This window comes from Cariama cristata, unplaced genomic scaffold, assembly GCF_000690535.1.
Source record: "Cariama cristata isolate BGI_N322 unplaced genomic scaffold, ASM69053v1 scaffold10612, whole genome shotgun sequence".
NCBI classification, from domain to species: Eukaryota; Metazoa; Chordata; class Aves; order Cariamiformes; family Cariamidae; genus Cariama; species Cariama cristata.
The window spans coordinates 18,633-35,928 of record NW_009604416.1 but is presented as its reverse complement, the minus strand read 5'-3'; the positions used below and the strand labels follow the sequence as shown (position 1 = coordinate 35,928).

At 38.6% G+C, this 17,296-nt stretch overlaps 1 protein-coding gene across 1 annotated transcript in view; it reads left to right on the top strand.

Annotated features, from left to right (window-relative positions):
- The first annotated feature begins 1,396 nt into the window (after positions 1-1,396).
- The window catches only part of CCDC170 (coiled-coil domain containing 170), a 30,058-nt gene continuing 14,158 nt past the window's right edge, over positions 1,397-17,296 (top strand). The window contains exons 1-5 of the mRNA XM_009695601.1: positions 1,397-1,473; positions 3,989-4,178; positions 7,454-7,710; positions 11,868-12,012; positions 13,805-13,990. Of these exons, the coding sequence (XP_009693903.1) occupies positions 1,397-1,473; positions 3,989-4,178; positions 7,454-7,710; positions 11,868-12,012; positions 13,805-13,990 (855 nt within the window). The remainder of the gene's footprint in view (positions 1,474-3,988; positions 4,179-7,453; positions 7,711-11,867; positions 12,013-13,804; positions 13,991-17,296) is intronic.

Genomic DNA, 17,296 nt, shown 5'->3' with positions numbered 1-17,296 from the left:
GTTGGGTTTTTTCTTTCCAGATCCCCTGTTAGAGAATAAAGCCTCGATTTTGGAAAAATCACGCCCTGCCCTCGGTCTTCAGTAGCTTTCTGTGGGATGTTGTCTGTGGAGGCTGACTGACATTGAGGCTGGCTGTAACACCCCCTTGCAAGTTATCTTTTCAATTTTAAATTTAATTTTGCCTTTTTTTAAAAAAAAAAACACAACAGCTTCTGCAGCTGCAGAGCTGTGCCCGGTGGTAGATGTGCGCTTCAGTTGTAGCTCAGTGAACCTCAGGTGATCGTTATAGCTTATCTTTACAAATTCAAGGACGAAAGTTTTTTCTTATTAAGTGTTGCAGAAGGGAGTATATTTCATGGAGTTGGAATTTATAGTTATCTAAGAATTTCTTCTTTGCATTTCTTCTTCCTTTGAAATGAGTTTGCTGGCTTTGATGTGAATTTAAAGGAGATGCTCGAGGATATTGCTTAGAATCATCGAACTCTTTTGTACTAAAGATGTAGTAGAAAACTTGTAACAGTTTCTATTCCAAAGGATAAGCAATTTATTAGTGTGTGAACAGCTCAGTATCTCCCTAACAGCTGAACATCAATTTTGTAATTATGCTGTAGTGTTTCGAGACAAAAACCACGGAATTTTGGTAGCGTGTCATGGCAAAATCAACTGCCGTTACGCTAAATACAACTGTTTTGACCTGATTACAAAGTCTTTGTTAGCACTGCTTAGTTACAGGGTTGACGGTAACGTGCTCCACTTCCTACCGACCTGAAGGCAAGTAGTTTGTGAATGTTACTTTCATGACTGGTAAGCACACTAGAAACTATGTATTTAAAAATGTGGGTTACAAATAGTAAATCAAACTACAATACTAATCGGTCTTAATTGTGTATATACCAACACACTTAAATATATCTAAAATATTTGCCTTTCACTGACTGCAGAAAAGTGTAATAGGCATCGTAGGAAAACTGCAAGAGTGTTGGCATTGCATGATGGTCTGTTTCCTAAATCTCTCATTTAAACTATTCTCTTACAAAAGTTATTTATCTCTATTCAGCACTGATAAAGTAAAAATAGTAGGACAACTAGTGGTTTCCAAAAATCTCTGCACAAGCAATTAATTTTGACACATTTTTCTCCTAAATTTTGTCTTGGCAATTACCCTTTTTTGTTATTTTGAGATTAAACACAGCAGCTCCTTCTTGTTGTTCATTTTGGAAAAGCTGCGAGACAAAGCATTGGGGACATCCAGATTCCTTAATTTAGCTATATAGGCAAAGGATGAAGTATAACAAAAAAACACGTTAAGTAATATTTACAGTAGGTGATGTGTCTCTGTAGTGGCCTTCAGATGACTGCTACCTTTCATCATATTAAATGTATTTATTATATTTAGATGCATAGTCACCTCATCCTAACAGAGAGGAAAATGAAAGATGAAAATGCTTTAACTGCTGCTTGTAGCAATAGAGGGTAAGGCTAAAATTTTGATTGTCATGAAACTTTCACTTGGGCCCATTAATCAAGCTTGAAACTGGCCTCTTCAGTAGATTAACAACCCCAGAGAGCGATGTTTATCTTTCAGTAATACCTTCCAATGATTATTGCAAAGGGAGGAGGGTAGAGCTAAGCAGTACCCTTCTGAAAGGAATTCAGAAAATCTCTTTGGTAATTTATTTGAGCTGTTGGGAAGACTTTACTTAGTTTTATGTGTAGTTTTAAGCCGTGGTGTCACCTTGTATGTTTAGCTTAGTATTTACTAAGGCACTGGAGGATGCAGAGATCTGCTCCTGTAAATCTCACTAAGACTGTAAATAAGTGAAATGGTAATTCCCATTGAGTTTTGCACCTGGCTTCATTTGAACCTCTTTCAAATCCTTCTGGATGTGGCTCTGCATCTTTACAGTGTTCACCACTTTAAAATCTAGGTTGGTATGACAAATGTAGGTTTCAGAAGTTCCAGCTGTGAAGGGTTTTCTTATGTTGATTATTACTGCTGAACAGGGGCTGCTTTCTTCAGCTGTGCTCAGAAATGTTTTTATTTCACCAGTTTGCAGATGTATTCCTTTCTGTCATAAGTGGTTGTATTTGTTTAGGGAAGAAAAACAAAACATACATCAATAAAGAAATATAAATATAATAACATACATAGATAACATACGCAGTGTTACTGTTTGCAAGCTCCAGCTGTGGTTTTGGAGTCCTGTGTATTACAGAATGAAAAAAACCTCTCTGCATCAAAGAATTTGATGTGGTTGTACAATGTGAGACAAGTGGAGTAAAGCAAAAAGGAAGACAAAGTAGGAAGGGGGTGGCACAGGCCTTCCCTCACTCCCTCAGAACGGTGATAAAATGTAGAGAAAATGAGCAGCCCGTTTATCAGGAGATAGCGTGCTGTTGTAGACAGCTGTGAGCTGTACTACCTGTATCAGTCTGGCTTGATGAGAGTGGTAACTCCTCTGTGAAGGAGCCCAGCTGAGTGTCATTGAGGGAGATGAATGCGATTAAACTTGATGGGTCTAATCCAGCGTGTACTAGTGCACTGAAGAAAGATTAAAGAGAAGAGTTGATGATGTCACAGAAAGTAATCCGAGGTAATTTATCTTCTGGTGCAGTCCAAAGTAGTGGTTTTGCCTTATTCCCCAGGGATTTCTCTGTGTGTTTCTTGGTAGAGACTTGTTTTGCTAGATGTTCGCCTATTTAGAAAGCTGTTCATTTTTTGTCTGTTTAGAATGGGTAGGAGCTGAACTTGTAATTTATCTCAGCCTGGAAACCAATGCTGATGTAGAAGAGTGTGAAGTGAAGACATCTTGTCTCTGTCTCCATCGGAGACCTTGTTTCAACAGCAGTCGTTAGCTGGGGGAGATTTGCATCTTGTAACGCATACCTAAATGCCCTAGGATTGCATTTTTGTTCCAGTCCTGTGTGGGAGCTGATGGAATAAAAATCTCATGTTCTGTCCTCTGCCATGTGCACTCACAGCATCGCCTAAACATTGTTCTGTTCTGAAGATATTAAAATTCATAATTTTGTAGTCACTATCAGTTGAAAAAAAAGTTCTGTCTAATGAAACTCTTCAAGACCACAGGTCTGAATATTCATATTGAAAGATTTAAGTAGCAAAGGCCAAGAAACCCAATGCATTTCTGCTCTATTGTAGAAGAGCAGAACCACACAAAAATGAGAAAGCTTGCTATAGAGCCTAAAAGGCACAGCTAAAAGAGTTGTACAAGTGGTGTAAAGGAGGCTGTGCTAGAAGCAGAAAGCCAGTGCTTGCTATCTATCAGAAGGGCCTGAAAAAGGGTGAAAAGAAGTCAGGATGGTGATTGCTGAGGATGAGAAAGCACCGTCCAGAACGCTGAAGTTATGTCCAAGGGAAGGAGTTTCAAAGGAGATTTAGCCTTGGCAGGTTAGAACTAAAAGCACAAATGGGCAAGCCAAAAAGTGACTTTGAGGAGCAGGTAGGAGTGTTTCAGTAGGCATGGACTCTTCAACTTGGTAGAGAGACTGTGGAGGTGAGATACGATAGAAATCTGCAAAATTGTGAGTGGCACAGAGAAGCCATTGCTTTCTTTCACTGTTTCTTCCAAAATAAAAATGAGAGGGTGTGCAATGTAACTGAAGTCTAAAAATCAAAGTGGCTCTTTGAATAAGAGAGACCTGAGGACTCCCTTTGGGTTAAAGTTCACGTGGGTTGAAGGACTGACTGGATGAGTTTGTAGAGAGGGGACCTTTTGAGTGTTGCTAAATACATAGAAACTGCTGGAAATAATCTGAGCTGAAAATAGTGGAAGGCTGTGGGATTTTTAAGGGGGAATATCTTGTGTGACAATATACTTTAGCACTAGTGTTGGTGGCTGAACTTGCAGATGAAAATGGTGACTGGTAGAAAAGTGACTGTTTATCCACTTTTTCAGTAAGGGTCAGTTACTCTGGGAACAACATATTTGGAATAAATGCCCTTGAGCAGCTTTAAAAAGCACTGAAGCATAAATGTTCAAAAAAATGCGATGTCTAATGGTTTTGGTTTTGTGCTGTCTTCCCAGGAGTCTCATGATCACGTTCTTTTGGATATTCCTGTTGCTAGAGAGCAGATGAATCGCTATCGAGCTGCAGCTGAAACTGCTCAAAGTGAACTTGCAGCACTTTCAGTGAAGTATGATTGTGCCCAGTCAGAGGTACATTTAAATATTCTTCCAAATCCTTCTCCAAAGCTGAGGATTCTCTACAGTCACTTTCTGCAAAGAATAGAGAGCTTGCAGAAAGTCCAAAACTTCTTGCTTTTGATACAGAACTTTTGTTTCTCGTAACATTCTTATTTTTAGAAGTTCCTTACGATTTTTACTCTGCTTGCTTCTGTGTTTAAGAACTGATTATGAGTTTATATTTGAAACATTTGAAGGAGTCTAGCTTTTTATCATCATCATCTAAATGCAATCTTCTTTAATTAAACCTGAAAGTTATGATTTCTAAATTGTGGTTGTATAAAAGGTCTGATAGATATCCTCCTGTTGTTGGTGGTGAGTTGATATAACTGCCCATCCTCACCCATTTCTCCACTTTATTCAAGCTACAGCTCCCCAAATTTGCTTTGCTTTCAAGACCAGTGAAGTGTGACCTAATGAGGTTCATTTTAACTAGAGAGGCTGAAGAACACAAACGCATCCTGTTCTGCTGTTCGTGCTGGGCGGATGGTACTTATCAGGAGAGAGGATTTATTAGAGGATAATTTGTAGGGTTTCTGTGTTTTCACATGTAATTTTTTTTTTAACATATGACTGACTAAGGTTGATTTGATCCAATTCAGCAATGCAGGCAGTGGTCAGTCTAAACATGTAGTAGAATTTGCTTTTGGGAAACATGAAATGCTTACATTTATTTACGTACCTAGATTTAGGTGTATATGTTCCTAAATATACAGATAGATACATAAAGTTTGATAGAAACTTGTGAACATTCATCCAGCTAGTTGTTTAAACATCTGTACATTTTACAAATGTGTACTTATATTGCACATTGTAAAATGCTTTGTGGTATACTTGCATAGCACTTGAACATTCAAAAAGGCTCTATCGATGAAATAAAATTTCTTTAATTGTGGATAGCTGAATATGGGAAAGAGCAAGAACAAGTAATATTATTAATGAATTGTTAATATAGTATCCAGCCAGAACTACAGGGATAAGTGTCCATCAGCTGAGCTTGAATTTGACCAGTAGATCCTGAAATTACTGCAGAGTTCCCCTACGTTAATGGCCATCCAGGATCAGTACTTTAAATTTCAATTTTAAAAAGCCATACAGAATCTCCTGTTCTCATAGAAAGAATTTATTACTGGAAATGTTGAATGCCTTTATTGCCAGCATAACTGACTGATTGATAGATTCTTTCAGCACTGTGCTTGCAAAAGTGAAAGAATAGTCAAGAAAGCAGCTGTTTGTGCTCTTGTTAATAAAGACCTTCATGACCCAGCTGAGGTCAGAGCCTTCTTCTGCTGAGTGCTCTCTAAAACTCATGATATGGGATTATTCTTGCTTTTTCTGCTATTGGAACTGACCACAAAGACAATGGACAGAGGAAAAAATATCACATTTTGTAGATGGGGAGTTGAACCACACAGAAATTTTAAGGTTACGAACACTTCACGCTACCATAGCTTGGTCCAGCTGCCAAGCAAAGCAATCCTATTGTTCCCTCAGCTGCTCATTTCCTTCCCCACACTGCCCCATCCCTTGTGCGGGCACAGATGTATGCGTCGTTTTACGGTGCACTGTTTTGTTGGGGAACAGATGCAACTGAAAAATAAAGCCTTTCGTTCTGAGTCGTTTTTCAGCCAGATCAGTTTCCCAATCTTATTTCACCTTGTAGCCATGTAAGTGCTTCTGCTAGCACAAAGAAGAGAGTGGAGTATGGAAATGAAGCCCATGAGCCTGGGAGAAGGCAGAGCTGCTTTTATCAAAATCAGTCCTGTTTTATGTCATCTCCAAAGTGTCTGATAGACCAGTGCTTGCAGGGGAAGCATAAGCTTGTCAGCGACTATGCTCCTGCTGCAAGAGTGGTCCTCCTGCCTGTTCTCCTCAGTGTTAGCCTTTTCTCTGTGATGTGGCCAGCTCCTATTCCTCCTCTGTAGAAAGTGAAATCTTTTGTCAGCTGTGTTAGTTAAGTTGTCTGCAGAGGAGTCAGACAAATAGCAGAGCTGGCACAAGGGAGAGGACAGGCGTGGTGGCTGGGAGCAGGAGAAGCAGGACTTCTCTTTTCCAAGGCAGTTGCTGAGTTCCAGGGCCTCCTGGAATCTCTCTGAGAATCTTGGGTTTGGTCATGCTGGAAGCCTCTGGCAGAGAGGTGAATTTCCCAATGTCCTGAATTGCAGCTTAATGTCTGAAATATTTATTGCCTTAAAATGTTTGCCACAAGTTAAAAGCTCTAGCACATGTCATAAAGAGCAGTTAATGTGGCTTAATTATTTTCCTGTTAATTTTATGTAGTAGGAGATAAATTCTTCAGATTGCATCTTGCTGCTTGTAATTGGAATTGTAAGGAAAGCTAAAACATGCCTTAACACTTCTTGTGATAAAAAATCCACTTTAAATTACTTGCTCCTTTTAACAAAATAAAGCACACTGAAATGTTACATGCCTGATGTGTCGGCTTCAAGCTCAGTCTTTTAGAGAAGCTTGTAGCAGAAATAGTTCAATGGAAAATGATATTTTTAACTAAAAGAGAGAGGGGAAAGCAAAGAAAAACAACTGAATTCCATGAACTGTTGTGAAGCTCTAGCATCATCTCTGGAACAGGTCCTTGACATCTGGCAGTCATGTTCCTCCTCCCACCCTTCCTTAAAAGGCTCTCGTGCTGTTGCTGTGTAAATCCAGCTACATTTGATCGGATTATCAAACCAAAAAATAACTATTTGCATAAGATGAGAAGAGGTTGCTTACAGCACAGCTCTGCAAAAATTTTTTTGCCTCAGAATATTCTGCAAATCACCAAACGACTCCACCCTCCTACAACAGGATACTTTGCTGTTACAGTGCCCTGCAGCTATAGATTATCCGTGGAATTGTGCACCAGAATTGGGAGCAGGGAGGAGACAGGCAAGAAAGAGGGAATAGTGGTGCTAATAACTATTGTAATGCAGATGCATAAGGGAGGTGAGTTAAGGTTACGCAGCAGAACTTAAAGTGGACTTTTCTGAACTTGTAAATAAATTTGTCTTCCTGTAAGAGATTATCTTGAAAAATTGTATTTTATTACACAACAGCAGCTTTTGTTTCTACAAACCTCTTCTATTGCTTTTTCCTAGTTAAACGAAAATAAAGTTGCGTCCCTCCACTTAAGTCTTGTAGCGACAGAAAACTCTGAGTCTTTTGTTCCAAAATGTGTGTCTTGTCACGTTACTAAACGTGTAGTGCAGTCATGTTTCAACCTGAATTTTCTCCTTTTCTATCTATAGCTACTTGAGCTCAGGTCCAGAATGGTCTCTAAAGAAGCCTCTTTTCAAGAGCTGAAGGCTGAAGCTGAAAGCTACAAGGAGAACAACGCTAGACAGATGTCTCGCCTCCTCTCTTTGCAAACCCGAATTCAGGAGATGGAAGAAGAGGCATCTGTGCTTGCCACTTCGAAGAACCAGGCTGAGCTGACAGCTCAGGTGGCATTCAAGGAAAACCAGGAGCTGAAGGAGGAGCTTCATAAGCAAAATGCCAAACTTAAGTAAGATTCATGTGAGATGAGAATTAATTTTTCTTTGGGATGATAGAATGGTGCAGTTGCCAACGTGAAAAAATATGTTGGTGGACAGGCTTTATTGCAGATCTGAATTCTGCTACAACGCCTTGCACAACCATTGTACCTGAGTGTGTGGAAGGTATTGAAATTTGAATTTTGGTTTGAGCTGTTAGCCCATAAATGGAGGTTTGAGAGTTTTGTCCTTCAGAGGAGAAATGATGATATGAGTCAGCTTGGAGTAACCTCCTTGTTTTAAAATAATGAGCACAGAAGGCTGTTTGAACACAGTAGAAAGGATAGGTATGATTTCCTCATTCAGGTATTTCCAGGTATGGCACTGAGGCAAACTTTCATAGCTGGAACTGGAAGAGTGTCAAGTGAGTGTCTGTCTTAGTGTAAAGCTATCCATTAGGAGCAGTGTAATAAAGAAAATATGGTATAAATCCTAGTTGGTAGCATCCTGAAGAGCATGTGTTAATGTTTGTTCAGCTTTCAGTAATGCTAGCTTTCTCGGACTTTTCTTCTGCTTTGTTCTGGACGTTGCTGTGTGAGGTGGGGGTTTTTTGTTTGTTTGTTTGGGCTGTGTTTTTTTGTTTTGTTTTAACGTGCAAACTGATTGCATAAAACTTTTAATAAGAGATAGTATCCTTAACTATACTGTTCTTAGCATAGTGTGTCAGAGCACTGATCTGTCAGTTCTGCGTAACTGCAAATATTTCAAGTCTGTGGGATGGAGACTGATAGCAATGTTGATCACAAATAAAATTGATTGGTGTGAAAATATTCTGAACTCTAAAGTTCCAAAATCGGTGACAGTCATATTATATTAATCGACACCTTGTAGACTTTTATAATGGATTTTTTCCCCCATTACAAGGCCAATATCCATGTCTCTCTCAATACTGTCTAGTTAAGAGCAAGGTGAGTGTTTACCAGATGTCTGTATTTCCCAAATCAGTATTTCGCACAGCTCTCCCAGGCTTTGTGCATTAGAAGTGGATAATTAAGTTATTTTAAAATCTAGAGAAATCCATTGCAGTGCACTTGTCTTTTACCAGCTGATTTGCCAACAGCCCTGCCTGGAGAGTGCTGATGTTTATCACCAAAGATTTTAGATATGATTCTGATATAAGTGGGGAGATAGTTAAGCCAAGAAGTGTATTATGCATCCTAGCAACATAGAAAACATCACAGTCTCTGACGTAATGGTGGTTAAGATTCTTTAAAATGTTACTTCTAGGGGAAAGAAAAAAGAAGAAAAAAAGGAAGAAAAACCTCCTATCCAGTTTGCCTAACTCACTGGGAGAAAACTGCCAAAATACTGTGTATCATACTAGCCTATGTTTACGGTGATATGATCAATTTTATGTGGCATAAATCTGTGCTGTCACGCTGGTGCGGTCCTGGCTGCTCTGTTTTGCCCATGATGCTTGTGTCAGTACTGCTGTTTGTGTTGCTGCATGGCGCCTGGGACCAGGGAACTGCTCCAAGAGAGAAGTGAGCAAAATAAAAAGCTTAATTTCCAGCTCTACCAATCCCAGGTCCGGTTTGCTGTGTGCCTGGAGTGTGCCACGAGCATGCTGGCAAAAGAGAAGGGGCAAAGGGAGGATAGGATGAGTCTGCTCTTTTGGAGGGGACAAACACGTTGGATTGGTCATGCATGTACATCGTATACTTTCAGAGCTTTGTCTCGTCCTCAGCTAATGGTTACGTGTGCCACTAGTCAGTGTATTGACTTAATGAGCTTTAGTTGCTTGGTCTGGCCACCTTAGTAGTACATGGCACACAACTACTCCTAATTAGGTATTCAAGAAAGATTTTCACTGAAAACCACTAATAAAAGGGAAGAGCAAGCCAGTAGGCATGAAATGTACATTTACATTCTATACCTAAGGATATAGGAAAAAATATTTAATGAATTCTGGGGTTGGTTTCCAAGATGTACACCTCTCCTATTGAAAAAAGGTGCTTTTCTACTCAACAAGTCTATTGCCAAGGTATTTTTAGAGTGTGAACTGTGAAAAGCTTTTTACTTTTTTCTTTTTCCTCCCCTTCTCTTTGCTTGTTAGTTCAGAAGAGCTAGGAAAACTGTGAAAGAGCTGCGTTCTACTTTTTTGTACCTGATTGCCTATTTTCTAGGTGCTCACACCTTTATGGCCCTACTGGAGGTAATTAGGTTATCCGTAGAGTTGTGAAGTACGTGCTTTGTACTTCAGATTTGTTTATTTTTAGAAGCAGGCATGGTTCTGTGTATGATGTGCCTGGATTTTTTTTCAGAGCCACAGAACAACTTGTGAAGGTTGGTGATCAATCTCATACAATATTCTAACATATAGGCATGCATGTATGGCATGTCTGGAGCCTCACACCTTTTCACTTCTGACACACCCCTCCTGAGGACAGCAGTTTAGCGACCATCACACAGCTGTTTTGCTGGGGCTATAGAGGAGAGGAAGGTGCCTGGAGGTGAGGAAGCTGTGAGGCACTTGTTTTCTGGGGGCCAGTGCCGGCTGCAGAAGGCAGAGCTCTTTTAGCTCGCGGTGTGTGCTGTGCAGCAGGACACAGAACTGTCCTTGTCCTGTCCAGAGCAGTAATTATTGTTGTCCATTCCTCTCTCTTATTCTTCCACTCTCTTTTGCTTTGCAGCATTGACAACAACTGTCCTGATCTCCCTCCTAAGGCAACATCTTACTTTTTTTCACAGACCATCTCTTTTGCTTAGTGATTTATAACCATTTAGCGTACTGTATTCACACTCACTGTGTGTTTCCAGTAGGAGTTTCATGCTGCTTTTTGATTATGGAGTGATGCTGTGTTGCCTGTTTGATCACCAACCTAGAAAGGAAGAATTCAGAAATTGAAAAGAATGAGTGCCGACATGACTAGCATGCCCACCTTGAAAACTAAGAATAGTGTTATGGTCTGATAAGCAAATGAGTTGCAATAAAATATTTGCTCTAAACAGCTGTTTGGTGATATCTCGCATCTCATTTTATTTTAGCGTTCAAATCTTTGTGAAGAACTTGCTTTAGAAAGTACCTTGTTTCTCAGCTGGAAGCTCAATAGTTTTGTCTCTTGCAGTTTACCACTGAGTACCTCTCTCATGGGTGTTATCTGAGAGGTATTGGAATTGATATTTGGATGACACTAATGATCATTCTGAGCTTTGGTTGGTTGGCTATTTTTGTTAATCTGTTTCTTTGTAGTTTTTCAGAAGTGATGCTCAGCATTGCAGCATCATGAGCAAGATTTGAATCTGTATGTTTGCTACCTATGGAGACTGTGGCAATGCTTGTTTGCTGGACTTGTCTTTGTCCCTGGCAAGAGGAAGGACATAACCACATTTATGCCAATGAGTTAAACTGACTGCTCTGTTATTTGGTTGTTTGCTCTCATAGAGCCTTTACAAACTGACACCTGCTGTTAAGGCTGATAACAGATGATTCATGTGGGGTATGTATTTGCACAATAGGCACCCTTTGAGAGTGATGAAATCGATGACAAAAAGCTGCCTTTTCTTCATACTTTTGTGGTACTCCCCTGATATTTTCTTTTTTAATCGATCCTTTTCATGCTGCAGAAGACTATGGACAACAAAGTAGTGTCTCCCATCTCTGTTTGCTTCTGCAGGTAAACTTCCCTTCGCAGGTACTCTGGATGTCCTACACTTCTATTAGTCCAGAGGGGCTTTTCTTTCCCAGGAGTTTGTTGATCAGCACTGTCAGCTTTGTTAGAGAGGGGATGTGAAGTGCTTTTAGCATATTTTTACTATAATTTGATCACACACTTCCCCCTTGCTTTTGCTTGCAGCCTCCATTTCGAGTATCTTGAGGGCACTGTTTATTGATGTCACCTGGTTCTTGTGTTTTATTGAAATCTTGTTCTGAGAGTGAGGTCGGGATCATAGAAGATTCTTTGAAGTGCTAATGAAAAGCAAAGATGAAGAAATGTTTACATATAAGGCAACAACAAAAAGTTACATGTATTAAATAACAGATGTAGAGAATTATACGTAACTTTTAAAGTTCATTTTGTGGTATGCAAAAGCTAGCAGTAATCTTGGGGTAACACCTTTTGCCTAGAAGACGTGAAGTGTCTTGCCTAGAAGTGTTTTGTTTGTGTTTTTTTTTCTGTCTGATTAGTAAATATTTGAATGAGTGTGAAGAAAGCATGACTCAAGCTTCTAAAATCAGCAGAAAGTACGAAGACCTCCTTACACAGCTTTCTGGATTCTTGAACACAGACATCAGAGAAAAAGAGAAACCACAGGAACATTTAACGTCAAAGGTGATTATGTGTAGGCAAGGGCTTCTGTATAGTGATTTAACAGAAAAATATTTTGTTGTCAAAGAAATAAAGCAAGTGCGGAAGACAGGGATCTTCATGTTAAATAATCATTTGCAGACAGTGCTACCATTTAAGACAGATATTTTTTTTCATATTGGGCTGATTTTCAAGGGTGCTGAACACTAATAGACCTCAGTGAACTCAGTCTGCTCTTATCTGCGTAAATATCTTATCAGCCTGTAGTTCCCAAGTATGGCCCTGATTAGATGCTTGGTTGAAAGCTTTCCTGAAAACATTAACACTGGATTCACTAGTTGATGTGTAAACTGTACCACTAGATAGATCTTAACACTCATCTTGAGCTGGCATACCATTAAGTAGAAACATCTGAAATGACATACCCTAAAACAACCTTAACTAAGCCCTGTAACGAATTGCTGTAAATAACTGTGTAGTGGTTTTGAGACTTAATCATAAAACTTTATTATTTCTTTTCAGAGTACTTCCAAAGTTCCAAAAACTAAGCTTCTATTTAGAAAAGGAAAATTGTTTGTATACTCTTTTAACGTTTATTGATGCTGCGGAAGGGCAATTTATCCTAATTTTATGCATTTTTCTCATGTTCTGTCTTGTCTTTGCTATCCCTATTTTTCGTCACTTGGGAGCATACTAGGTATTTTGGGAAATTCTGTTTCATTATATTCATATTGTTATAAGAGTTCTGGCTAAAAGAATACTTAATAAATTAAGATTGTCTAGGTACGTATCGCAGTGATTACTTAAAGTACTTGCCCTCATAATGTTACAAGCACATTGAAATTGTAATAGATACTCTAACGAAACTTGGCTAGTTGTCATTAGAGGCAAAGATGTTTGTATTAAGCTGTAACTCTTATGTACTTTAAGGAAATAACTGGAGTTTAAAAAAAGTATATGTTGGCATCTTGTTTTAACAATGTAGTAATAAATCTAGTTGTGAAATCTAATTTGTGCTGAAAACTTAGCAACTCATTTTTCTGTTCGGGGTCATGGCATGTCTATTTAGTTTCTTTTCCATGTTATGGTTTTATTTAAGACAGAATTGATCTGGCTTAGTCTTGACAAATGTCTTGCCAGTAGGAGTCAGGGTACATTTTTTAACTTCTGCACTCTTTGAAGTGCTCACACTCATCTATTCAACTTCTTGGAAATAGCGTAATGTACCAAAACAGCCCTAGAATCCTCCTGGAAACAATTCCTTTTTCCAAGGTGTCGGCTGCTCAGAACAGCAGCCCAGCAGGTATTTGGCCCTGTCCTTGAATATCCATATGAAATAGCTGTTACTAACTCGCATCTCCCCATGTCTAAAAACTTTCAAGCACAAAATGCAGCTTTCAGTTTCTCATGCCAAATGAGAGGCATGAGTCTTAATAAGCCAAACTGAAATGGTCTGCTTTTCCCATGAAGTTAGCTACATGAGCTGTTTTCATTTTCCAACCTGCAGCATGTCAAGCGCCCACATGCAGCAACAGTAGCTCTCCACCTGTTTAACAGATCATAGAGATTGTGTGGGAGTCAATCTGAACCACGGTACACTAACGTGTGGGTTTCTGGTGGGAATATGGTTCTCATTTTAATTGTCTTTCTATTCTTTTTAGAAAGCAATAGTAGATTGCAATTATAAATCTGACCTAGGAGTCACCAGAAAAACCACGTTTTTATTGGGATGATTAGGAGCAGGTATACTAGGATGAATATATATATCATTGTTGAGTGCTTTTAAAAAAGTTACTAATTTGAATTATTTCTTTAGGTCTCTGAAATATGTAAAGAAAATCTGACACTAAAAGACCAGGTTGCTGCTCTTCAAGAAGCTATCAATGTCCATGAGATGGGGTCCAAAGCTAGTAGAGAAACTATCATGAGGCTTGTTTCAGAAGTGACCAAGGAGCAGAAAAAGGCAGCAGAATACTATCAAGACATGGAAAAACTTAGTAAGGTACATAATTGCATGGCATGTATGTTCCTCTAGTTTTCAAATGTTTTCTTGAAATTTCAAATTAATTTTCAATAGGAGTTGTGCGAGAAAAATGCTTCTGAGAGACTTCTAGTGGTTAGGGTCTTTACTTAAGTGGACATTTTTCTAAGGTTATTCTCAACTTTTTGAAAGCTTCAGAATATATGAAGATTAAACAATAACATTCTGTAAAATAGATCTGATTTGAGTTCAATATCTTCCATTGATGCTTGCAAATTTATATTTTTGCTTCCTTCATATTGTTGTAGCCTTTACTGTGCTTGCACAAACATGTACATAAACAGATGTTTATAGAGTTAATGAGTGTTTCTGAGGCACAAGCACGGAACAATGAAAAAATGCTCTTTTAAATAATATTTATGTGATATTGCAAGTTTTCTGAGGCTTCTTCTACACAGTTTCTTTAAAAATTCTAATTGAAAGGAATTCATAGGACACTATTTTATTCTTTCTCTTAAGGAACTGGAAGTAAAGTGTCTTAGCTTCCAGACACTCTAGATTATCCTGTTTCACTGCATTATAAACTTGTATTTCAGAACTGTAAATACTGAGTTGGCTTATACCCCAAAAGTTGTAGGCAATAGGATGGCTCTTGCAGGAAAGCACTGTTTTGCTTTGGGGAGCCCACAGAGGAGATCTGTGCTGCAGGAATGATGCTGAAATGAGAATGTAAGTTAAGTTGTAAGTCAAATATTCACCAGATTCACCCAGGTATGATTTGGAAAGGAAAAGGGTGTGATTTAAGGATTTAATTGCTCCAGGAGAACTCACCATTAAGAGTTTTTGTAACTTGCAAAGGATGGATGAACAAAGTGAGCTTCTGTAACAGTTTTCCTTATTACTTTGTACTTTGAGCGATAACTGTGGAAAGGGAGCAGTTTACTAAAACAATAATGAAAATTTCCCCCAGGTACTAGAGCAGTGTGGTTAAGGCTGATAGCCAGAACTTAAGAAAATAAAAGAAGAAACTGAAACTGCCAATTATGTAGCTGAGGTGTGTGTGTGACTGAGTTTGTACAAGTTTTTAACATAAAGACAACCTTGTGCAACTAAGTTTTTGAATGTAATGTAACATTTTCCCCACCCCTGGGCATTACTTTTTTCCTAAACAGAAGACCACCACCATAAACACATAGTGTTCTGATTTGGTTGTAGGCAAAATACTTAAGAGATGAGAAGTAGCTGACATTGTGCTCTAGAGAAGAAAGAATTTGTTGTGGGGAAGATAAATGTTAAGTACCACAAGGGCTATAAATTTTACTTACTGCGGAAAATACTTCTTACCAAGCTGTGTAAAATTTTCTGACTCAGATGGGACTGAGAGAGAATCTGCACCAAAACCTTAAACAGGTCCTTTCTGAGAACATTTTGTTCTTGTACTTCAAACACAGGTGTGCAAGAACAGAGTGTAGTTTGCTCGCTAAGTAAGCCAGAATCAGGAGATGTTTTAAACCAAGAGGAAGACTTTGTTTGTGACTTGTTTTGCAAGTTTGCTCTGACTGCCAAAACATTTCCAAAGTTGAGCTAGTTTTATGAAAAATATTTTCCTATCATTATTGTGCATATGCCAAATACATAATTTATTTAATCCATTTTACAGAAATGTTTTGCTAAATTATTAACATTGCCTTTCAAATGAGGTGTGTGCCATCAGGGCTTATCTAAAGGCTGCAGATTCCTCCAGTGCTGTTTCAGTTTATCTACTTAAATTTGCAGATACTGAGTAAATCTGTTGAGAAGGTTTTGTGTTCACAAAAACTTAAGAAATTCAGTGTTGAAAAAATAAGTTAACCCCCCCCCCAAAAAAAAAAGAAAACCAAACCCAAAACAACAAAACAAAATGCTTTAAATCCACATATCTAAAGGAGGATGTATGACATCCCCTGTTCCTCTGATGGTGTCTTATTAGGATACAGGGTGGGCATCAGTGGTATGAAGTTGGTTTGACTTTGTCATGTACTTTGCTGCACAGTTTAAGCACGTGAACAGAGTTGCACATGTTGTGACACGTTCCCTGTCAAGGTGAAAAAGCAGAAATCCGTAGTGTTCCTGTGCTAGAAGACACATGGACTGTTTTCTGAGCTTTAATTAGTGGAATTGCCTGTAGCAGAGTTTATGCAGCACAGACTGAGTACAAGTGACTCTTGCCTGCATTTGCCTGAAGCTCCCAGGGCCAAACATATTGGCCATCTTCTGTATTACAGATTGAGCTGGTGGCCCATTTCCCCCAGTTTTCTCTCAAAATTCTTCCTAAGTGTATAGAGGCCATCATTCTGTTCTGCTGGTCTTTTCCAGCAAGCCTTGGCTGCCACACTGTTCCCTGCCACCTCTTTGAATTATTACCAGTTTTTCTTGCCAGGTAGTTCTTCACTGTTGCTCCTTGCAATTCCTATGAACCCCCTCTCTTAACCAGGTGCCTTTCTTTATGTCCCAGGAGGACATCATTAGCTATCTAATGATCAATTAAACAGATTGTAGGTTCTGAAATTCTTGATGAAGAAAATGAAAGCCAGTTGGTTACATTTTAAGGTTAATATGTGAGAGTAATTCAGAATGTTCTTTAGTATATTTGATACTCAAGTATTTGTTGCAGTTAGCTGGTTTTCATTTGAGGAGCATTATCAAGTGAACGATAATTTTATCTGTTCCTCTCTCAGCCTCACTGCATCACAATAGCAAACAACAGAAACTAAAACAGTTTTTAGTAACAAAAGCAAGCCACCAAACTGTTTTTGTTGTAATGTATTGCTTTTCTTTTAGAATTATGAACTTCTTACATTTCTGACCGAATATTGCAAGAGCTTGCTCCTGGAATTCTGTAAATATTGTGCATACCTTTAGTCTGGCAGTGCTGGATATAAAATTTGCATTTGATGGAAAATAACTCTTAAATGCTGCCCAGATTTCTAGACTGAGCATCAGAATACCTGTTCTTTCTTTATGTCCAGACAGTGATTATTGATTATGATACTCGTAATTACAGAATTTTAACAGTCTTTGAGAATGTCTGTAGGTCCTTAAAAAAATGTCTTATTTGCTCTAACGAAGTTTCTTTCTCATATTTAATAAATCTCTATATGGTGTTTATTTAATGTATAGAAGAAGATGCATATATCCTTCTTTCAGATGAACTTGCCTTTCGTACAGCATTGCCATTGATGAACCACAAGAACTAGTAAACTGGCTTGTTCCATTTCACATCTTCGTTGATGATTCAACGTGGAATTATTTGTGATTCCCTCTGAAGTGTTAATTTAAACACCTGTT